Source organism: Aspergillus bombycis, assembly GCF_001792695.1.
Source record: "Aspergillus bombycis strain NRRL26010 chromosome Unknown contig00006, whole genome shotgun sequence".
Lineage (NCBI taxonomy): Eukaryota > Fungi > Ascomycota > Eurotiomycetes > Eurotiales > Aspergillaceae > Aspergillus > Aspergillus bombycis.
Genome location: NW_019170008.1, coordinates 174,068 through 190,441, shown reverse-complemented (window position 1 = coordinate 190,441; position 16,374 = coordinate 174,068). Strand labels below are relative to the sequence as shown.

The window sequence follows — 16,374 nt, the reverse complement described above, 5'->3', positions numbered from 1 at the left end:
CTTGACATCTCCTGGCGTCCTTATCTATCCTTGATGAGAATCCCTTATTTTGTAAAGAACAGTTTCCTTACATGTTATATCTATAGGAGTACGCTTTCTCGGTGTAAACCTTGTTCTATCGAAAACTGCCGGGCCAAGTGTCCGCAGGATCGACACGCTCTTGGCAGCTATGTATCTGCGCTGGTAGAGATATTACCAGATCTGGTTCTCCGTAACTGTTGAAGCTAGCTCCGTACAGCCTCAACATTACTCAAAAGCCAAGAAAAGTCTAAGGTGAATGTAAATATATCAAATCTGGCTGCCTTGAGCAAAGCGGATACGAAAGCCGACGTCCTCCATTAACAGCAACCCCCAGCATCTCTTGGCCTCTTTCAGGAAACATGTATATAAGGGCGAGCTTGAAGATACAAATATACATCAGTTCATCCTGCGATCTCAAGACACAAACCAGACCTCAGTCCTTACTATCCTCACACAATACCACCAAGCAACAAGTATAACACAATGAACCTGTTCGACACTCGCTGGAAACTCCCCCTCCATTGCTTCCAGATATTCCTCATCGTGATGGTGATCGGGCTTTCAATCCCGAGACTCTTCATGAAGAATCAGCCCCGCACGCGAGCTAGTACAATCGGTCTGGGAATGGTACGTCTCAACCCCTCCGTCCTCCAAGCAACCCACTATTAACCACGTAAACCCCAATACAGGCCGCCAAATCCCTAGTGATCATACTCTACCAACTGTTAACCGAGCACTTCGCCGCCCTCCGCAGATGGGGAAGTTTAAAAGCATACATGATCCTCAATGCCCTGGAGATCGTCTTCTGGGCCGCAGTCGCGGTCTTGACTATTCAGCTAATGTGCAGATCTGCGTGGCGCCGGGCTGTATCTTGGGGTGGGGCGTGGCTATCACGGGTATTAATTTAAGGTATAGTGTCTGATTGTGGGCAATGGGTCTCAGTATCATGTGGCTGATGCAGTTTGGGGATAGTGTTCTGGCGATCTATGCGACTGTTATATCCTATGGTGATTGGAAGCAGTCGAAGGGTGGGGCAAGGCCGGATGGGTATAAGAGGGCCCATGAGTTGAGGAGTGTTAGTCCTGCTCCTAGTGTGTGATTGAGATTTGATGGCTTGAGGTGTTTATGAACTTATGCCTTGTTCCGTTGTGTTTTGTGTCTCTAGATTGTTGATTTAGCTTTCGGGAATAGATGCTCCGTATACCGGTTTCATTTGTTACAAAGTGTGATAAAATATAAAATATAGTTATACACCTTTTGTGACATGTAATGTCTATTAGCTTTGTATAGCGGGCGGACAGGGGACACATTGCTATAAACGAAATTGGCATTGGGATAGACTGAAGGAAATGAAAGAATGATAGAAAAGGACTGAGAATGGAAAGCAGTGAAGCACCCAGAGCACTCCACATACAGGTCTGGATGCTACACACTGCGAGAGCACCGTTTGTAGCCTACTCTCGATGAAAATGTTAGCGGCAGGCAGCGGGTATAGCTGCAATATTCCACATTGACGAACGGGAATGTAGCTTACAATTTGCTGGAACACCTGTTGGTGCTGGTGGGGATCAGATTCAGAGGATCCGTTACTGGTATTGCTCGAAATTGGAGTACAGGACGCCGAAGAGGGCGCCACAGAGGCAGTGAATTCAGTGCCCATGAAGACATACTAGTCCGGTTGTATCCCAATGCATCGCCTACGGATGGGGCTGTGGCGCCTTGGTGGTACTACAGGATAGAATTGTTTTCTCGTGTGTGTTCTCTATTTGGTACTTTTATAGATGCTATTCTATTGTAACCCTTTACAGTGAGCTGCTCAAGTAATATAAATAATAGCCAGAATGTAAATATATTTTGATTATAGATACTATTTTGCTTCACTAGTCAGAATAACCTAAAGAAATATACAGGATAGAGAGATAAAGCTAGTCTATTTACTACTAGGTTTAGAGAGTTTTTGCTAAGCTTAAAAAGGGCATTAAGTGTAACTGGAACTACTGCAAGAAGCATGCCGAGCGAGGATTTGGTACTTTTCTGGAATGTTGCATTGATATGGTCGGTGCAAAAGAACAGAGTGCCAGAGGCCATTTTCGACATGCTGGCATAATCAGAGACGTTTGGGGTGCTTGAAGCTCTTTTGACCCCCTCCCAATCAATCCTCTGGTGTCCATCAATTATTGGTCCGGAAAGACCGCTCCAAGTCCCATTTCACCTTGGCCGCTGTTAGGATCGATGGCGCATTTTCCAGTTCCTGTGGCTCTCCTTGTTTCTCGGACGAATAATCTCCTGTTAGCAGTCGCAGATTATTACACCCTTGTCAATTCGGAAGTTCTTTTGATTGTGGACTTATGCAGGATAATGTATTAGACAAGACCCAAGTTACAGGGACATGACATTCATTTCTGCTCCCCAGACTCACACGGTCAGACCGCCCAAGCTTGCAGACTCAACAGTCAGTGTCGTCAATCCTGCGGATTGACAAAGACTTTCTTTCCACTGACCTTCCCAGCCATAAAAGCGTCAAGTGCATCCTGTACTGACTCTAGCCCACCCGGGAATATATAAGAAGGATTTGAAAAGATCCTGCCGCTAGACAAGCCTTTCGGGAGGTACTCTTGAAGATACCACAATTTGGCGTCTTTGTTTTCATCCCTTGACACTAAGACATCCGAGTATCCTGCCCATTCCTTCCTCACATTCTTTGGTAGGCGCGAGTCTGCTGGCGTGGGACTTGTCGACCAAAAAAGACCACCATTCTCCGCGAGCAAGTCTCCGAGAAGTTCTGTTACTTCTGAAGAGCCAATCGCATCAAAAATACCGTCGTAGGGCCCATTGGCTTTGAGTGCATCTCGAACCTGCTCTGGTGGCGTAGTATGGTCGATAATGCAGGCTGGACCACGTCGCTGTACCAAATCCCAGTTGGCAGGGGACGATGTCGTCACAACCTCATACCCAGCGTCCGTTGCATATTGAACAGCCAAACCACCAACCGAAGATGAACCGCCATATACCAAAAGTCTCTTGCCGTTTGTGGGAGCCCTTCCAGTAATCGGCGGATAATCAAGCTTCATACACACTGAAAGAGCAGCAACAACCGTCGCTAAGTTGGCCATCACGCCAGACCCTTCCTCCAAGGAAGTTTGACTATCTAACTTCACTAGGTTCTCTTCCAGCGCAAGGGGGTACTTTTGGAAAGCACCAAACCTGTTATCAACAGCTGCTCGACCCCAACAAGCAACTGCCACGCGATCGCCAACCTGGACTGTATCAACGTTTGGTCCCACCGAGCTGACCGTGCCCGCAAACGTGTATCCGAGAATTGCCGGATATTCAATCTGGAACATTTCCCATCTACCATTCAAAGATATTAGCCGAGACGTCAATTACACACGATTGTTCGAGTATCAAAAGCCGCCAAAAATAGCACAGAATGCCGCAACCACCCTTTTCTCACCTTTGGATCTTGGCTTCAATGGGGTTGAAGGCAATCGCCTCATTCCGCACCAGCACTTCTCCCGGGCCTGGCACCCAGGTTTCGATTTGATCAACCTCAACTGAAGCCCGCGGGCTCTTCACTATCGCTGCCTTGTTCACTTCCATCTTGCAGTATAGTAGGCGAACTCGACTTTGTATCCTATGGGAACCTCAGGTGTATTTATATCCACTGGCCCCACATGATATTTTTGTAACTCGCATGTGGGGCTCAGTATCATTATTAATCCATCTTGGAGATTATTCAGCTAATTTCGCTTAGAATCAAAGTTCCCACTGTCAACAGGACTACCGTGGGTGACCCATATCAAATATGATATGGATGGTAATGATCTGGCGGAAACGATCGTATAAATAGAAAGTACGGCGTTAATAGTACTCAGCACCCGTTGGCCAGTTAGACCTCCGCTATAGTTGGTTTTGGGGTGGGTTCGGGTTCAAGATCTAGGACCCACCCCCGACCCGGCGCTGCTACTGGGCTGAAATAGATAAGGTGTTGCTTAGTAGGTGCCTACGAAGCCAGGTGCCTTATCTATATAGGTTTAGGCTAGAACGTTAAATTGATTTCTAAAGCTCTATGTCTTGATTCTCTACTAATACTCACCAGGGGCCAAGATATATAATCAGAGTCGACAACAGATTCCCCTGTCTGTCCTCCGGATGTCTTAATGATTTGAAGCTTCCTAGACCCTATCTCCAAGAGCCCTAATCTGCATTGGATGACTCCAGAAACAATCCCTGCTTAGTTGCATTGTTTGCTATATTATGAACAACTAATTTCGACGTGATTATTACTTTTGAGCATTCTCAGCCGCCGATTCATAACTCTGCATCAAACACCAATATCCAGGGACGTGATCGCGCCAGATCGCGCCAAATCCACTGATGTCCCGACGCCAGTCTCGGTGCAACTCCGCAGCGACCGCCGCCCAGTTGAGGAGCTGCACACCATGCTGCACACAGCGCTTATGGGCTGCTTCCCGCGTGTGTTCCGCAAACGTGCCACTCGCGTCGGTCACCAGGAACACATCATATCCCTGTTCGACCAAGCTAAGAGCCGGGAAAGTCGCACACACTTCGGTCAAAACACCACTAAGAACCATAAGTATCACCGCAGCAGTACACCATGTCGTCACGGACGTACCTAATAACAACCTGCTTCTTTCCGGTCGCCTTGATGGCTTGGACAAAATCCTCGTTATCCATCGCGTTGATTTGTCCAGGGCGCCGAATGAGGGGAGCATCGGGAAGTTCATCGGTGATTTCCTTGGCAATCGGCCCATTGGGTCCCGTGTCAAAGGACGTGGTGAGAACAGACGGCGCTCCAAAGTATTTGGCGACCCTGACCAGAGCTAACACGTTGTTCCGGAACTCGCTCGGTTCAAAATCGCGGACTAGCTGGATGAGACCCGACTGGAATACTCGTCAACTCCAAACTCCCTTGTGTGATCATTTCGGGCTCAAGGAAGACCATCGAGGATGGCAACAGCTTACCTGGTGGTCGACAAACAGAAAGACACAATTGTCTCGATCCAGACGAGTATAGGTGGGAGGAGCCATGGTTGGTTGATTGTCACTGGGAGATGAACCTGCTTGATCTCTGTTCTTAGTGTTGTATGAGCACGAATGAGTTGGCGCGGATGTTGACGCGATTTATATGTGCGCTGTGTGTAGCTCTGCTACATTGTTCCATCAAAGCAGAAGCAAGCTCCGTCTCGTGTACGATTATGAGAAAATGACCAAGCTCATCATAGCTACCTTTATAACTAACTTTCCCCAGACCCGCGTGCAGGAAAGTGGAGACGGACATTCGGCATGCGGAGTGCGGATTGGCTGCTTATTCGGTCCTTCTATGGTAAAGTTTCGATAACGTTTGGCAGTTCCCTCCACGCCGATTACTAGAGAATTACAAACCCAGAAGTACCTCCAGAACTATGGCCAATTTTTACGTACCATGGAGAGCTCCACTAGTCCTATTGGCTATTTAATTGCACCGCAAAGAGGTCGATGACATCTAGACTTGACTCGAGTACCACTCGATGGATGCCTCCGATGATATGCGATGATGGCGAACCCCAAATTGTGGTGTCGATGGCTTGGACTCTGTACTAGTAGTAGTTGATCGAATTAATGGGTCAATTATGATTGGACGGTCATCGATATTTGCTGTAGGCTAGAGCGTTCGAGCTGCAACATGGTGACGATAAATCACCATCTGCAATGAATCCCCTACTGGCGACATGGGGAATACAATAGTGTTAATTATTAATAATGACCAATCATGACTACCATCGACCGTACCATAGAGACCTCGTTCCAACCTTGTCCATGCGAAGAGCATAAAGCTCTGGGTAGAGGTGGTTTGCAGGGTATGGTTTTCTATATCTTGTGGAATCAAACCTCCCTTTCCCGTCGCGAATCGACAGCGACAAATATAGCGCCGACGTGCAAAGCATGGCCCCTCGCGCGAGTTTCTGGCAACGCGAGCCAGACACATTACCTGCACCGACGGAACCCCCTCCTTTTGCTGGCCGCATCGGTGCGAACCAGCAGTTCTCTCTGGATAAAAACAACTGTACAAATACGGAGATATTGGAAAAATACCCCGATGCGGCCCCGTGGGTTCCATGGAGAGACTCTCTATCACCAAAACAATTCCTCGAGGTAGGGCTGTGGAAAGCAGCTGCCGTTGAAGGCATAGGTATGTGAGCATCGATGGAGCAATCTTTCACCGAGTCCGGAATTTATTGAGGTGTTCATGATTAGGGACCTGCTTGCTCGTGTACCTAACTATCCTCTTCCCTGTGGGGCTGGCGCGAAATATGAGGTGAGCTTTCCGATGCTTCTGACTTCGCACCGAGCTCGTTGATCTTAACCGCGTGGCGAAATAGCAACCTTGCGACCGGCCCCGTTGTGCCCACCTTAATCGGTAGCTTGACGGTGATGTTCATGCTTCCTTTATTCATCTACACCGTCGGTCCGGTTTCTGGGGCCCATCTCAACCCAACGATCAGTCTGGCTGCATTCTTCGGTCGCTTGACGACGTTGCCGAGATGCGTGCTATACGTTGCATTCCAGATACTCGGTTCGGCCATCGCCGGCTGGCTGGTCAGAGCGAGCCTTGACACGAGATCAGTACGTCATTCAATGCTGCCCCCTAACATTCAAGAATGTGGTTCTGGGATATTCTCGCGCCTTTCCAATCCTTCGTCCGATCAACGGGCCGGGCTAATCCGAATCGACAGTTTATAGTCCCCGGCTGTTATATGGACGTCAACCAGGTCTCAGCCGGTAGCGCGTTCGCGATTGAATTTGTCACGGACGTGGCACTAATCTTCCTCGCATTTGGCATTGGCCTTGATCCACGCCAGCGTGCAGTCTTCGGACCGACATTAGGCCCCATTTTCGTTGGCATTGTGCTCGGAGTGTGTATATTCTCGACTGGCATCATTCGTCCCGGGTATACCGGGTTCTGTACGGTAGTCCTAGTGACCTGTACTGGGAAAAGGAGGCAATCAATATGCTAACGAAGGGAAATAGCAGGACACCCAGCCCGATGCTTCGGCGCGATGGTCGGGTCGCATTTTGCGTCCTATCATTGGATACACTGGATAGGGCCATTGTGCGCGTCTATCGCCCATGGGTTATTGTACTATTCCATCCCGCCATACGAGCGGAAATAGGCCTGGGACAAAAGATCGACAAATTCGCGCGTCGCAGCAATGAGAATAACATCGCACATGCGTACATGTTTCCTGTCAAATACGATGCTGCATGTAACGGTACCATCATGTGCTACAGGATATCTGTTTTGGGGATAGGGTCCAGGTAACAATTAGAGTTGGTTTTGGGGGTTGAGGATCTAGAACCCTGACCTGCACCAATTTCGATCAGTCGGACCCGAAAAGTCTCCGAATCTCCGCCACGAGACCTAAGTAGGTTAGTACTTATGTCGAAATTAGATATCTTATTTGTATAGATTTAGACTGCAACCTTGATTTAATGACCGTCTACACTTTGTCAAGGATTAGTGCAGCTTGTGGACTCATTTACATAGAATAGTGAAGAAGATAGATGTTATCTGTTGCAATATTCCTGTACGTTAGACACCACGAATATGTATATGTGAGCAGGTGTAAGAAGAAATAGGTAAAAGTAGATTCATGCATATTTTCTAAATTCATCCTCGATATGCCTCTACACTTCGCGACCAATAAATGGCATGAAAACGGTCGGCGGTTAGGTATTGTCTGTGCTGATGTACGGAGGAGCCGTGGTAATACCCTTTCCAATGATCACGCTCGAGCCTCTTGTGGAGTTGCAAAACTGTCACCTTTAGCAGGCATCAAGGTGTGCTTTGGTAACTCAGTCCGTCTCAAGGACGAGGATGAAAAAACTGTTGATCGAACCCATGTTCATCAGGATGAATCAGTCCGTAGATAGGGCTGGATCTCTATACATTATGTTGCCCGACCCCGCTGGCGCAATATGTTGCACAGCAAGTGTGAAATAAGATCCCATGAAATTCTAGCTGTTTTGGGATTGTTAGTGGATGTAGCCAGTGGTTCACTTAGTGTTTGTCTCCCCCTTTGTTTGTTTCTTTTCTCTCTCTTCAACTCGTAGCATGTGAACGAATACAAGTGGGATATACCACAAAAATCTATCATTTGAAGCCGACACTGAACTAACTTGACTGTAGCCAAGGATCCTCCAGTAATTCTTTCGCAGAAGCTCGATCTTCCGGTTTCCATTGAAGCATCTTCCGCATGAAGCAGAGAAATGATCTTTGCTGTGTACCTCGCAAATTGCCTTCTAATGTTTCCAGAGATGTAGAGGGAATTTCGGCGTTACCCTTCCAGTTACCTAATTACATCCATCAGTCACACATAAACAGGGGTAATATGAGAGGGAAAAAAAAAAAGAAAAACTGATCATACTATCTCTATCGAAAAAACTGTTCGCATATTCGCTTTTTTGAAGCATCTCTTGTTGCGGCGCACCCATTACTGCTATCATCCCAGCGAGGTGATGACTGTCTGAAACGCTGCCGTTTAAATCCCGAGCATAGAAGAGATGCCTCTTCTGAAAAAGACCCCAGGCCTATAAATCGTTAAGGCTTGACAGCATGAGACTTAGCATATAGGATATACATACAAGAACCCCTACATTCCAAATATCGATCTTTGAGTCCCACGGCATACGCAGTACAACCTCTGGGGCACGGTAAACCAAATGTTGGACATCCTCCCATTGCTTCCCTAAACTCCAGCTAAAGCGAGCCTCCCCAAAGTCAGCCAGAATAGGTCGACCGTGCACCCTCGGAATCTGTAAATCCCGGGATGAATAGATCACTCGATCGCCAACAACTTTGCGGGGACTGGAACTAGATTTCTCTGCCTCCTCAAAAGCGACGAGAATGGACTCATCTTCCACACTAAGCATGATATTATTTTCTTGTATATCTGTTATCGGGTCAATGCCAAATTCTGGAAATAGGCACGGTTTCACGAGATTGTGATATTATACCGGTGTGAACAATCTTGGCTTCTGTGTGAAGGAAGTCGAGAGCAAGAAGGATATGGATTAAAGTTGGCTTCAGTAAGTCTTCTGGAAGTAGCTTTTCTATGGTCCGATTACGTAGCTCGCATAAACTCATAGCCAAAGGAGGATGCACAAGGCACTGATAGGAGTGGGTATTATCCGCAGAGCTGATTTGAAACTCATCGATGGTCCGTCGGACGAGCAAAGAGTCTGTGTGGCTTGACTTGACGTTTCTTAAGTGTTTGTATATTGCTTTTTCTCTTCGCCCATGAGCCGAGTCATGTTCATACATTTTCAATGTAACATAAAACTGTTGACTGCTACCTTTCAGTTGCCACTCCCACTGAGACTGGTACTAGAACTCACTGTAGGTCTCGACAAAGCGAGACCATGGAATGGCCACCATAGCCAAGTTTCCCAATTACTTGGTACCTTGAGGTATAAGCATCACCAATCTTCACAGGGTAAAACTGATCAGGTGTGTACCCTCGTAGGTTTTCCTCTTCTAGCTTCTGGTTTGGGTCAAGAATAATGCCTGCCTGAGAGAGTTTCCGAGACGAAGAAGGCGGATGGCCAACGATGGACTGTACCAGCCGACGTGTGAGGCGTTGCATCATTGCCGCACAGGACGTTGCTTGTAAACAAAGGGAGGATGAGTCTGGCAGAAGACAATCACGTGGGCTTGGACGGCATGTGACCTCGAGTTGATTCTTCCTAAATTCAGGAGATATAGAACCTGCGTTTATCCGTAATTTTTGAAACTGGTGGGGTGATCTCATCCGTTGTAATAGTCTGGCATTTCTCTAACCCTGCGGCGGCAGCTCGTTTCTGTCCGATGGCATTAAGGCTATTCGTAATTTATGAATGCTAACATTGTTATGGCCTTCCTGCTAGATCATCTCTCCTTTGCTTCACAGTTCCTGTATGCCAAAGGCTGCCGCTCGCTATCTTCCAAATGACCATGCCTTTCATAGAATATGCCCCCGGCCACCCAATAAATGATTCTCCTTCGGCTGATTCTAAGGTACAATTACTTTCTTCTACATGAAAATCGCAAATTCTCCGTCCGCTGGGGTACCAACATGTAACGAGACGTCCAGTCCAGCCAACTTGAACCCCATGTTGAGATAGCTCTGGATAGCGGGATAGTCGACATTCAATACTTCCAACCCCACATGGCGAATTGGCCATCTAACAGAGCCAATCCCCTTCCGCACAGCGGATGACATTCCGACCTATTCCTTGGTGTCGGTACAGCGGATCGATTTCGATATCAGTGATGATCAAACGAGCAGCTGGAGAGCTTGGCGGATATAAATGCGACAATTTTGTTAAGACGCTCGGTAGTATCAGGATCTCGTATCAGCGCATCCTTAGCAGATAGCGCATTGCTATCCTCGACAACCACTATGAAGCAATCCAGCCACTCGTCCTCCCCGTCCGAGTCCTCGTCATCTGGAAAAGATTTGTGCAAGAGACTATCAAATTGGACTCCTTTGTGTCGAGCCCAAATATCTAACCTCTTATTTTGAAATAAATATCAATACAACGGTAAGGTGGCCGAGTGGTTAAGGCGTTGGATTTAAGTCCCAATGACGCAAGTCGCGCGAGTTCGATCCTCGCCCTTACCATTGTTTTTTTTCTTGACCATGATGGCAAGCCTGAAGTAGTCTAACATTTACCCTAATATCGCTACTTCTACTTCAGTGAAAGCTTAACTAATAGTAGCACCTTGTTTTTATTAATAGCACGGTCAAAGTCGCCGACCATCTACATATCTTTCCAGAATACCGTATCGCTCTGCCCCTAACAGGGTTGTAGGCGACCAGGTGGAGAAAGTGTAGTGGGGCATATTTTTCTCGTTTCCTCATTAGTGGAGTTGAATACGGGGCGCATCAAGTAGTCAACTGTCAAGCCAGTATGGGAGTACGTAGCGTAGTGGCTGTCACAAGAATAGATATATGTAAAGATAACAAGTTAAGCAAAATGCCAAAACATTATTCAAGTGAGTTACTTAGAAGTATGGAACAGAATTCTGCATGATACTTGCGCAGGAGAAAGTGATATCCACACTCTCAAGTGAGATTGAGGATCTCAAAAATCTCAACTCAGAGAAGGCTGCAAAGCTTGCATCTGTATAGTCCTAGAGCCCGAGTCGGTCATGGCTCAAAGCCTGAGCAAATATAAGAGATACAACCTTATTATTTAGGAAACGATCGCTCAGGAACAAGTTGCTGCACAGCACCCAGTCTACCATCAGCGACATTTAAGCTAAGCACAAGTTACCGTACAAGTTGGCGCAAAATGCTATTCGCGAAGTATAGTATATATCAATGTAAGAGAGGCCTGATGGTTTCATTAAGTCGACGAGAGTCTTTTACTGGATAAATCTTTATGGCACCTGTTGTCAAAAGTGCCTTTATATCTGTTGAGAGGAGATGTATTTGTTCAGTAACCCTGGGGCTGTCTAGCTACACAAAAAGCAATCCATGACACAGTTTGCCTGCAGCCAACAAAGCAGGATGCATTGAGGAGAGATGTTTATCTACTTCGTCTGCGAACTCCCCTTTAATTGAGGCAATGCCCATTTAACCATCCACTCCGAGTGTAGGATGTCCTTCACTGTTGGTCGTTCTTCAGGCCGGAATACCAACATTCGATGCATTAAATCAATAATCGCAGTTGCTTCCTCCCTGCCAAACCCGCATCCACGTTTGCGTCGATACTTCTGCACGCGTTCCTCAAATGCCGATTCAATTCCAGGCCACACGTAACGGCCTTCTTTTGGGTGCCCGTTATTGTCAAAAAATTGGCTTCGCTCCCGCCAGTGCATCCACCAGCTTGAAGGTAAAGGACCGAGCACATCGACTTGTTGTGATATTAGTTCATCCGCAGAGGCAAATTCAGTACTGAAAATCGGCTGCATGCCAATAATCTCCCAGATTGTCGTGGCCAAGCTCCAGATGTCTGCTGAGTATGAGAGAGGCGCCTCTGGTTCAAATCGGGCTTCTGGAGGTCGCATTGCTAGTGGTGTGTGGCAGTCTTTACCGCGGCGAATTTCCAGGTCTGGGGCAAATGCCTCACCAAAGTCACTGAGAAGTACGTGCGCGTCAGATACTAACAAGTCTTCTGCATCTTTGCCAAGATAAAGTGGTATGACTGCCTTCAATGGGACGTTTGGTGGAAGCGGCTTCCCATCACGTTCTGTGATGGAGACTGTCTCAGGCTCGCCATACTCTTCATATAGCTGCTCAACGGAAAGGTGATCAAAATCTGATGATAGTTTAACTAGGATATTGCGGAGATGGATGTCTGGTTATAGATCAATCATGAAAATTAGCCGTGTAGATCAAAGCAGGTCACCGATGAACTCCATCATCATCATTGCTCACCTCCATGTACGTAGCCCCGTGAATGAATGTAAGCAATAGCTAATGCGAGGCCACCCGACAGCGCCCGCGTAACTTCGAGAGGGAAAAGACGACTAAAAGACGCTTCTCGAAGATTGCACCGCGCGGGTATCATGGTATAGCATAGATGTTTTCCATTGGGTCCATTGAGCTCAAATTCATCTAAAGGCGTGGTAATTGAATCATGTCCTGGGCTGGCGAGAGCTCGGAGAATATTGGTTTCGCGCAGAGGCGAATCCGCGGTACTAACTTTAATAGCGACATAGCGGTGTAGCAAGGTATCTAGGGCTAACCAGACAGTTGAATAACCTCCAAAACCCAGTTTGTCAACGATACGGTATCTCCCTCGAAGCACATCCCCTATCATAACTGGGTGATAGCCCCCTGGACCATACTTTTCAAGTGATTCCGCGCCGTCAACCCAGTTGTATTCGAAATGACAGCCTCCCGTATGTTCTTCATCGTGCGACATTCTTGTTGAACAAATGGCAGCACTCGGTCGCGCGAGAAATATATCAGGCTTCCAAGGACGGAAAACGGGTAGCGGACGTGATAATAAAGCAGAAAATCGAGACGCGCTTGGGGATGACAAACGAAGAATATTTCGAAGGGCTGTCTTGTGGCGGCGCGTCATGATAGACAGAGATGGTTAATGTCAAGGGAGAAAGTTACGTGTGTTGGGGAAATGCCGCAAGGCGAACCTCCTGCCGCTCAGCAAGGTTATCTACGGCGAACTAAATTGAGCTGGCAGGCAATACTTCTTATTCTGGGGCTTTTTTACCAGGATTCTAGCATTCTATATTAGTACCGAGTTTGGAAATAATTAATTTACTAACTCGAGGGTTCCCGGAAGACTTAGCACCAATTCTATGGCATAATACCTACAACCTTCTTATCTAACGATACTCTGTGTTTATATTAATAGCCCTCAAAATGCTCCCTGGAGTGAGCAGATTCATCAGAATGCATGCCCAACTCTCACCCTTTGCAGGTGCGTTTAATGTTTTTTAAGAGAATTTGACCGAATCCACTCTGTAGTGGAAAAATCATAGATTTTAGGCCGAGCGTCCGTTTTCAACTGGTGTTGATTAAATTTACGAATAGCGCCGCCGGTTATTACATCCTTTTCCAGCTCTAAACTTGCAGGCTGAGCCCAAGATGCAGCCATAAGATGGGTTATTGTTCTACTTGGCATATTCTCGTAATAGGAGTCAGTATGGAAACAGCTTTCGAACGTACGGGATAGGCGACTTTAGAAACAATGTTATACTGGCGGTGCTATGGTCTACTAAGCCTACGAACGGAACTGTATCCGTACAAGCCTTCCTTGCAGTTACTTCTATCTCTGGGGGCAAGTAAGTGTTCAATCATATGGATGCCCTAGTGTTCTAGAAGAATCGAGAGAATGTGGATTATACTTAGAACTCAATCCTCATAGTATTAGAGGCCTTGTTCGCGAAGCGGCCTCCCCTCAAAGCGGTCCTCTTGTGGCTAGATGCGCCTCTTAGACATGAGAGCATAATACATAAAAGGGTGTTCATAGGTTTGCTTGATATATAAGCCTCTAACTTCATCCGCTTGCCCCCAACAATACATGGACAAAATAAAATAATGATTGGATTTTACCAAGCGGTATTGGTCAATCAGTTCGAAGTACTATGGTCAGCGAGTGAACGAGTCGTCCGTCCCGCACTCTCCCTTGCCTCTCCCTTGCGTCTTTCGTACTGCAGAGTCACACTGGCATGTACTGCCGGTGAAGAATGGCCCACTGTATCCAATGATCTATCAAGTAATGCCCAGAAATGCGACCAGCACATCGTTATTATTCTTGAATAAGACCGCCCTGACTTCCGTTCATCTCCGATATACCCACACTATACCCTAGCGTGTTGCACTTGTTGCATTCCACGATAGTTTAATAGTTAACGGGAAGCCCCCTTGGCAGGTTGATGGGACACACATAAAGCTACCATGATCTACTCAGTGCTTTACCCAACTCACACACATTTAGTCCTTTTCGAAATACATCATGTGGAGAGGGTAATAGTTTTATGATTAAATCATGACATTGCACAGGTCAGGCGCTGGGGCAGACCAGCGCACAGAAACATTCCGCATCAACGTCTGTCGCGTTGAAAGAACCCTCACCACCTATCTCCCAGCGAGAGGACACCTTCGATACAAGGAGTTTGATTGGGTTAATATCATAATACTCAGTGGTATGCACCTTCTTGTGTGCATTGGTGCTTTTGGGACCCCTTTGCAACTTGAAACTGCGATTTGGATGTGCATATATGATTTCTTCATTGCCCTTTCTCTTACTGCTGGTATGTATATTTAGCTATCGTTCAACCACTCTGAATATCCGGAGGATGACCCTTTGTGTCCCAATGTAGGCTATCATCGCCTCTGGTCTCACAAGTCGTACCGTGCTCGTCTACCGCTCAGAATATGTCTGGCTACATTAGGAGCTGGCGCATTCCAATGGTCTATCAAATGGTGGTCATATAAGCATCGCGCGCACCACCGTTATATTGATACCGATTTGGATCCGTATAATGCTCGCAAGGGTCTTTTCTATTCTCATATCGGCTGGCTGTTTCACAAAGATGAAGGTAAACAGACTGGGAAGATAGATAGCACCGACTTGAACGAGGACCCCGTTGTTATCTGGCAGCAACGCATCTATGTTCCTCTGTCCATACTGGCAGGCGTTGTATTTCCAAGTCTGGTAGCCAGCTTGTGGGATGATTTGCCGGGAGGTATTGTCTATGCGTCCTGCCTGAGGATTGTCTTCCGTTGGCACATGACCTTTTGTACCAATTCGCTGGCACATTATATGGGAGAGCAGCCTTTTGATGATCGTCACTCTCCGCGCAATCACCTTTTCACTGCTCTTCTGACTTTAGGCGAGGGATACCATAATTTCCATCACGAATTTCCCAATGATTACCGAAATGGCATTCAATGGTATGACTATGACCCTACGAAGTGGAGTATATGGATATGGAAACAACTGGGTTTGGCATCCAGCCTTAACCAAACCCAAGTCAATGAAACCGAGAAATCACGTGTGCAACAACTCCAGAAACATCTTGACAAGAAGCGTGCGACGCTTATTTGGGGTCCCACACTAGATGAACTCCCAGCAATTGAGTGGGATACGTATGTCAAAGAAGTCAAGAATGGTGCCCGTCTTCTAGTTATAGAGGGGGTCGTGCATGATGTTACGGAGTTTATGGCGGTCCACCCGGGCGGAAGGGCGATACTGGCCGCCAACATTGGAAAGGATGCAACTGGTCTGTTCCTCGGTAAAGTATACAACCATTCCAATGCGGCGAATAACCTACTATCCACCATGAGAGTGGGTGTCATCATTGCTCGTAATGATGGTGATGACGGGGACAGTCATACCTCGGCCGTATCAACAAGTTTCTCCCGCTGATCAGGCAGGCCCCATAGACTGGTCGTGGTGAAACAAGTGTGGCTCAAGCCAGTTGCCTACCGCTTAGTCAAAGAGAGAGGCCAGGTGAACGCCAAAACAGAAAGTTGGAAGAGTTGTCAATCACCCTAATACAAGGACCAATGCAATAGCAATGTACAGTAGTGTGAGTTTCTACCAATGTTTCTCATAGACCCCGGCCACTTATGAACAATGTGTCTATGGGGCTATATTTCTTGAAGGTTTAGTCTACCATTACAGTGCACCGTACTCCGTATAATTGCGGGTTTATGAAGAGTCCTGCACGGGTTCCAATTACTGTAGAACGACTAAATGGCACTACGATGCGACAAAATGGGAAGTTCAAGTCTGGGAACACCTTAGCCTGGGCTATTGGTGAAGCAATTCCATCCCGACGGGGATGCATCCAGCGGCGTATCCAACGAGTGCATGCTGACGGAGGAGGCG

At 47.0% G+C, this 16,374-nt stretch overlaps 7 protein-coding genes across 7 annotated transcripts; 3 read left to right on the top strand and 4 right to left on the bottom strand.

The window, feature by feature from the left end:
- Positions 1-567: 567 nt before the first annotated feature.
- Positions 568-1,120, top strand: ABOM_001500 (uncharacterized protein; the record flags this gene model as incomplete). Its single annotated transcript, XM_022528630.1, has 3 exons — positions 568-648; positions 711-862; positions 994-1,120. The coding sequence occupies 3 exons, from the start codon at positions 568-570 to the stop codon at positions 1,118-1,120; spliced, it is 360 nt and encodes a 119-aa protein (XP_022393628.1).
- A 1,363-nt stretch (positions 1,121-2,483) lies between these two features.
- On the bottom strand, positions 2,484-3,621 carry ABOM_001499 (zinc-binding alcohol dehydrogenase family protein; the record flags this gene model as incomplete). Its single annotated transcript, XM_022528629.1, has 2 exons — positions 2,484-3,372; positions 3,476-3,621. The coding sequence occupies 2 exons, from the start codon at positions 3,619-3,621 to the stop codon at positions 2,484-2,486; spliced, it is 1,035 nt and encodes a 344-aa protein (XP_022393525.1).
- Positions 3,622-4,304: 683 nt separating this feature from the next.
- On the bottom strand, positions 4,305-5,073 carry ABOM_001498 (isochorismatase family protein; the record flags this gene model as incomplete). Its single annotated transcript, XM_022528628.1, has 3 exons — positions 4,305-4,605; positions 4,658-4,926; positions 5,008-5,073. 3 exons carry the CDS (start codon positions 5,071-5,073, stop codon positions 4,305-4,307), a joined length of 636 nt encoding a protein of 211 aa, XP_022393526.1.
- An 894-nt stretch (positions 5,074-5,967) lies between these two features.
- On the top strand, positions 5,968-7,128 carry ABOM_001497 (MIP transporter; the record flags this gene model as incomplete). Its single annotated transcript, XM_022528627.1, has 5 exons — positions 5,968-6,214; positions 6,280-6,340; positions 6,405-6,648; positions 6,759-6,992; positions 7,054-7,128. 5 exons carry the CDS (start codon positions 5,968-5,970, stop codon positions 7,126-7,128), a joined length of 861 nt encoding a protein of 286 aa, XP_022393531.1.
- A 1,069-nt stretch (positions 7,129-8,197) lies between these two features.
- On the bottom strand, positions 8,198-9,668 carry ABOM_001496 (protein kinase; the record flags this gene model as incomplete). The annotated part of the gene is made up of 5 exons (XM_022528626.1): positions 8,198-8,376; positions 8,451-8,613; positions 8,668-8,975; positions 9,040-9,371; positions 9,421-9,668. 5 exons carry the CDS (start codon positions 9,666-9,668, stop codon positions 8,198-8,200), a joined length of 1,230 nt encoding a protein of 409 aa, XP_022393532.1.
- Positions 9,669-11,599: 1,931 nt separating this feature from the next.
- Positions 11,600-12,936, bottom strand: ABOM_001495 (protein kinase domain protein; the record flags this gene model as incomplete). Its single annotated transcript, XM_022528625.1, has 2 exons — positions 11,600-12,366; positions 12,447-12,936. 2 exons carry the CDS (start codon positions 12,934-12,936, stop codon positions 11,600-11,602), a joined length of 1,257 nt encoding a protein of 418 aa, XP_022393533.1.
- Positions 12,937-14,526: 1,590 nt separating this feature from the next.
- On the top strand, positions 14,527-15,909 carry ABOM_001494 (acyl-CoA desaturase; the record flags this gene model as incomplete). Its single annotated transcript, XM_022528624.1, has 2 exons — positions 14,527-14,791; positions 14,861-15,909. 2 exons carry the CDS (start codon positions 14,527-14,529, stop codon positions 15,907-15,909), a joined length of 1,314 nt encoding a protein of 437 aa, XP_022393534.1.
- Between the last annotated feature and the right edge of the window lie 465 nt (positions 15,910-16,374).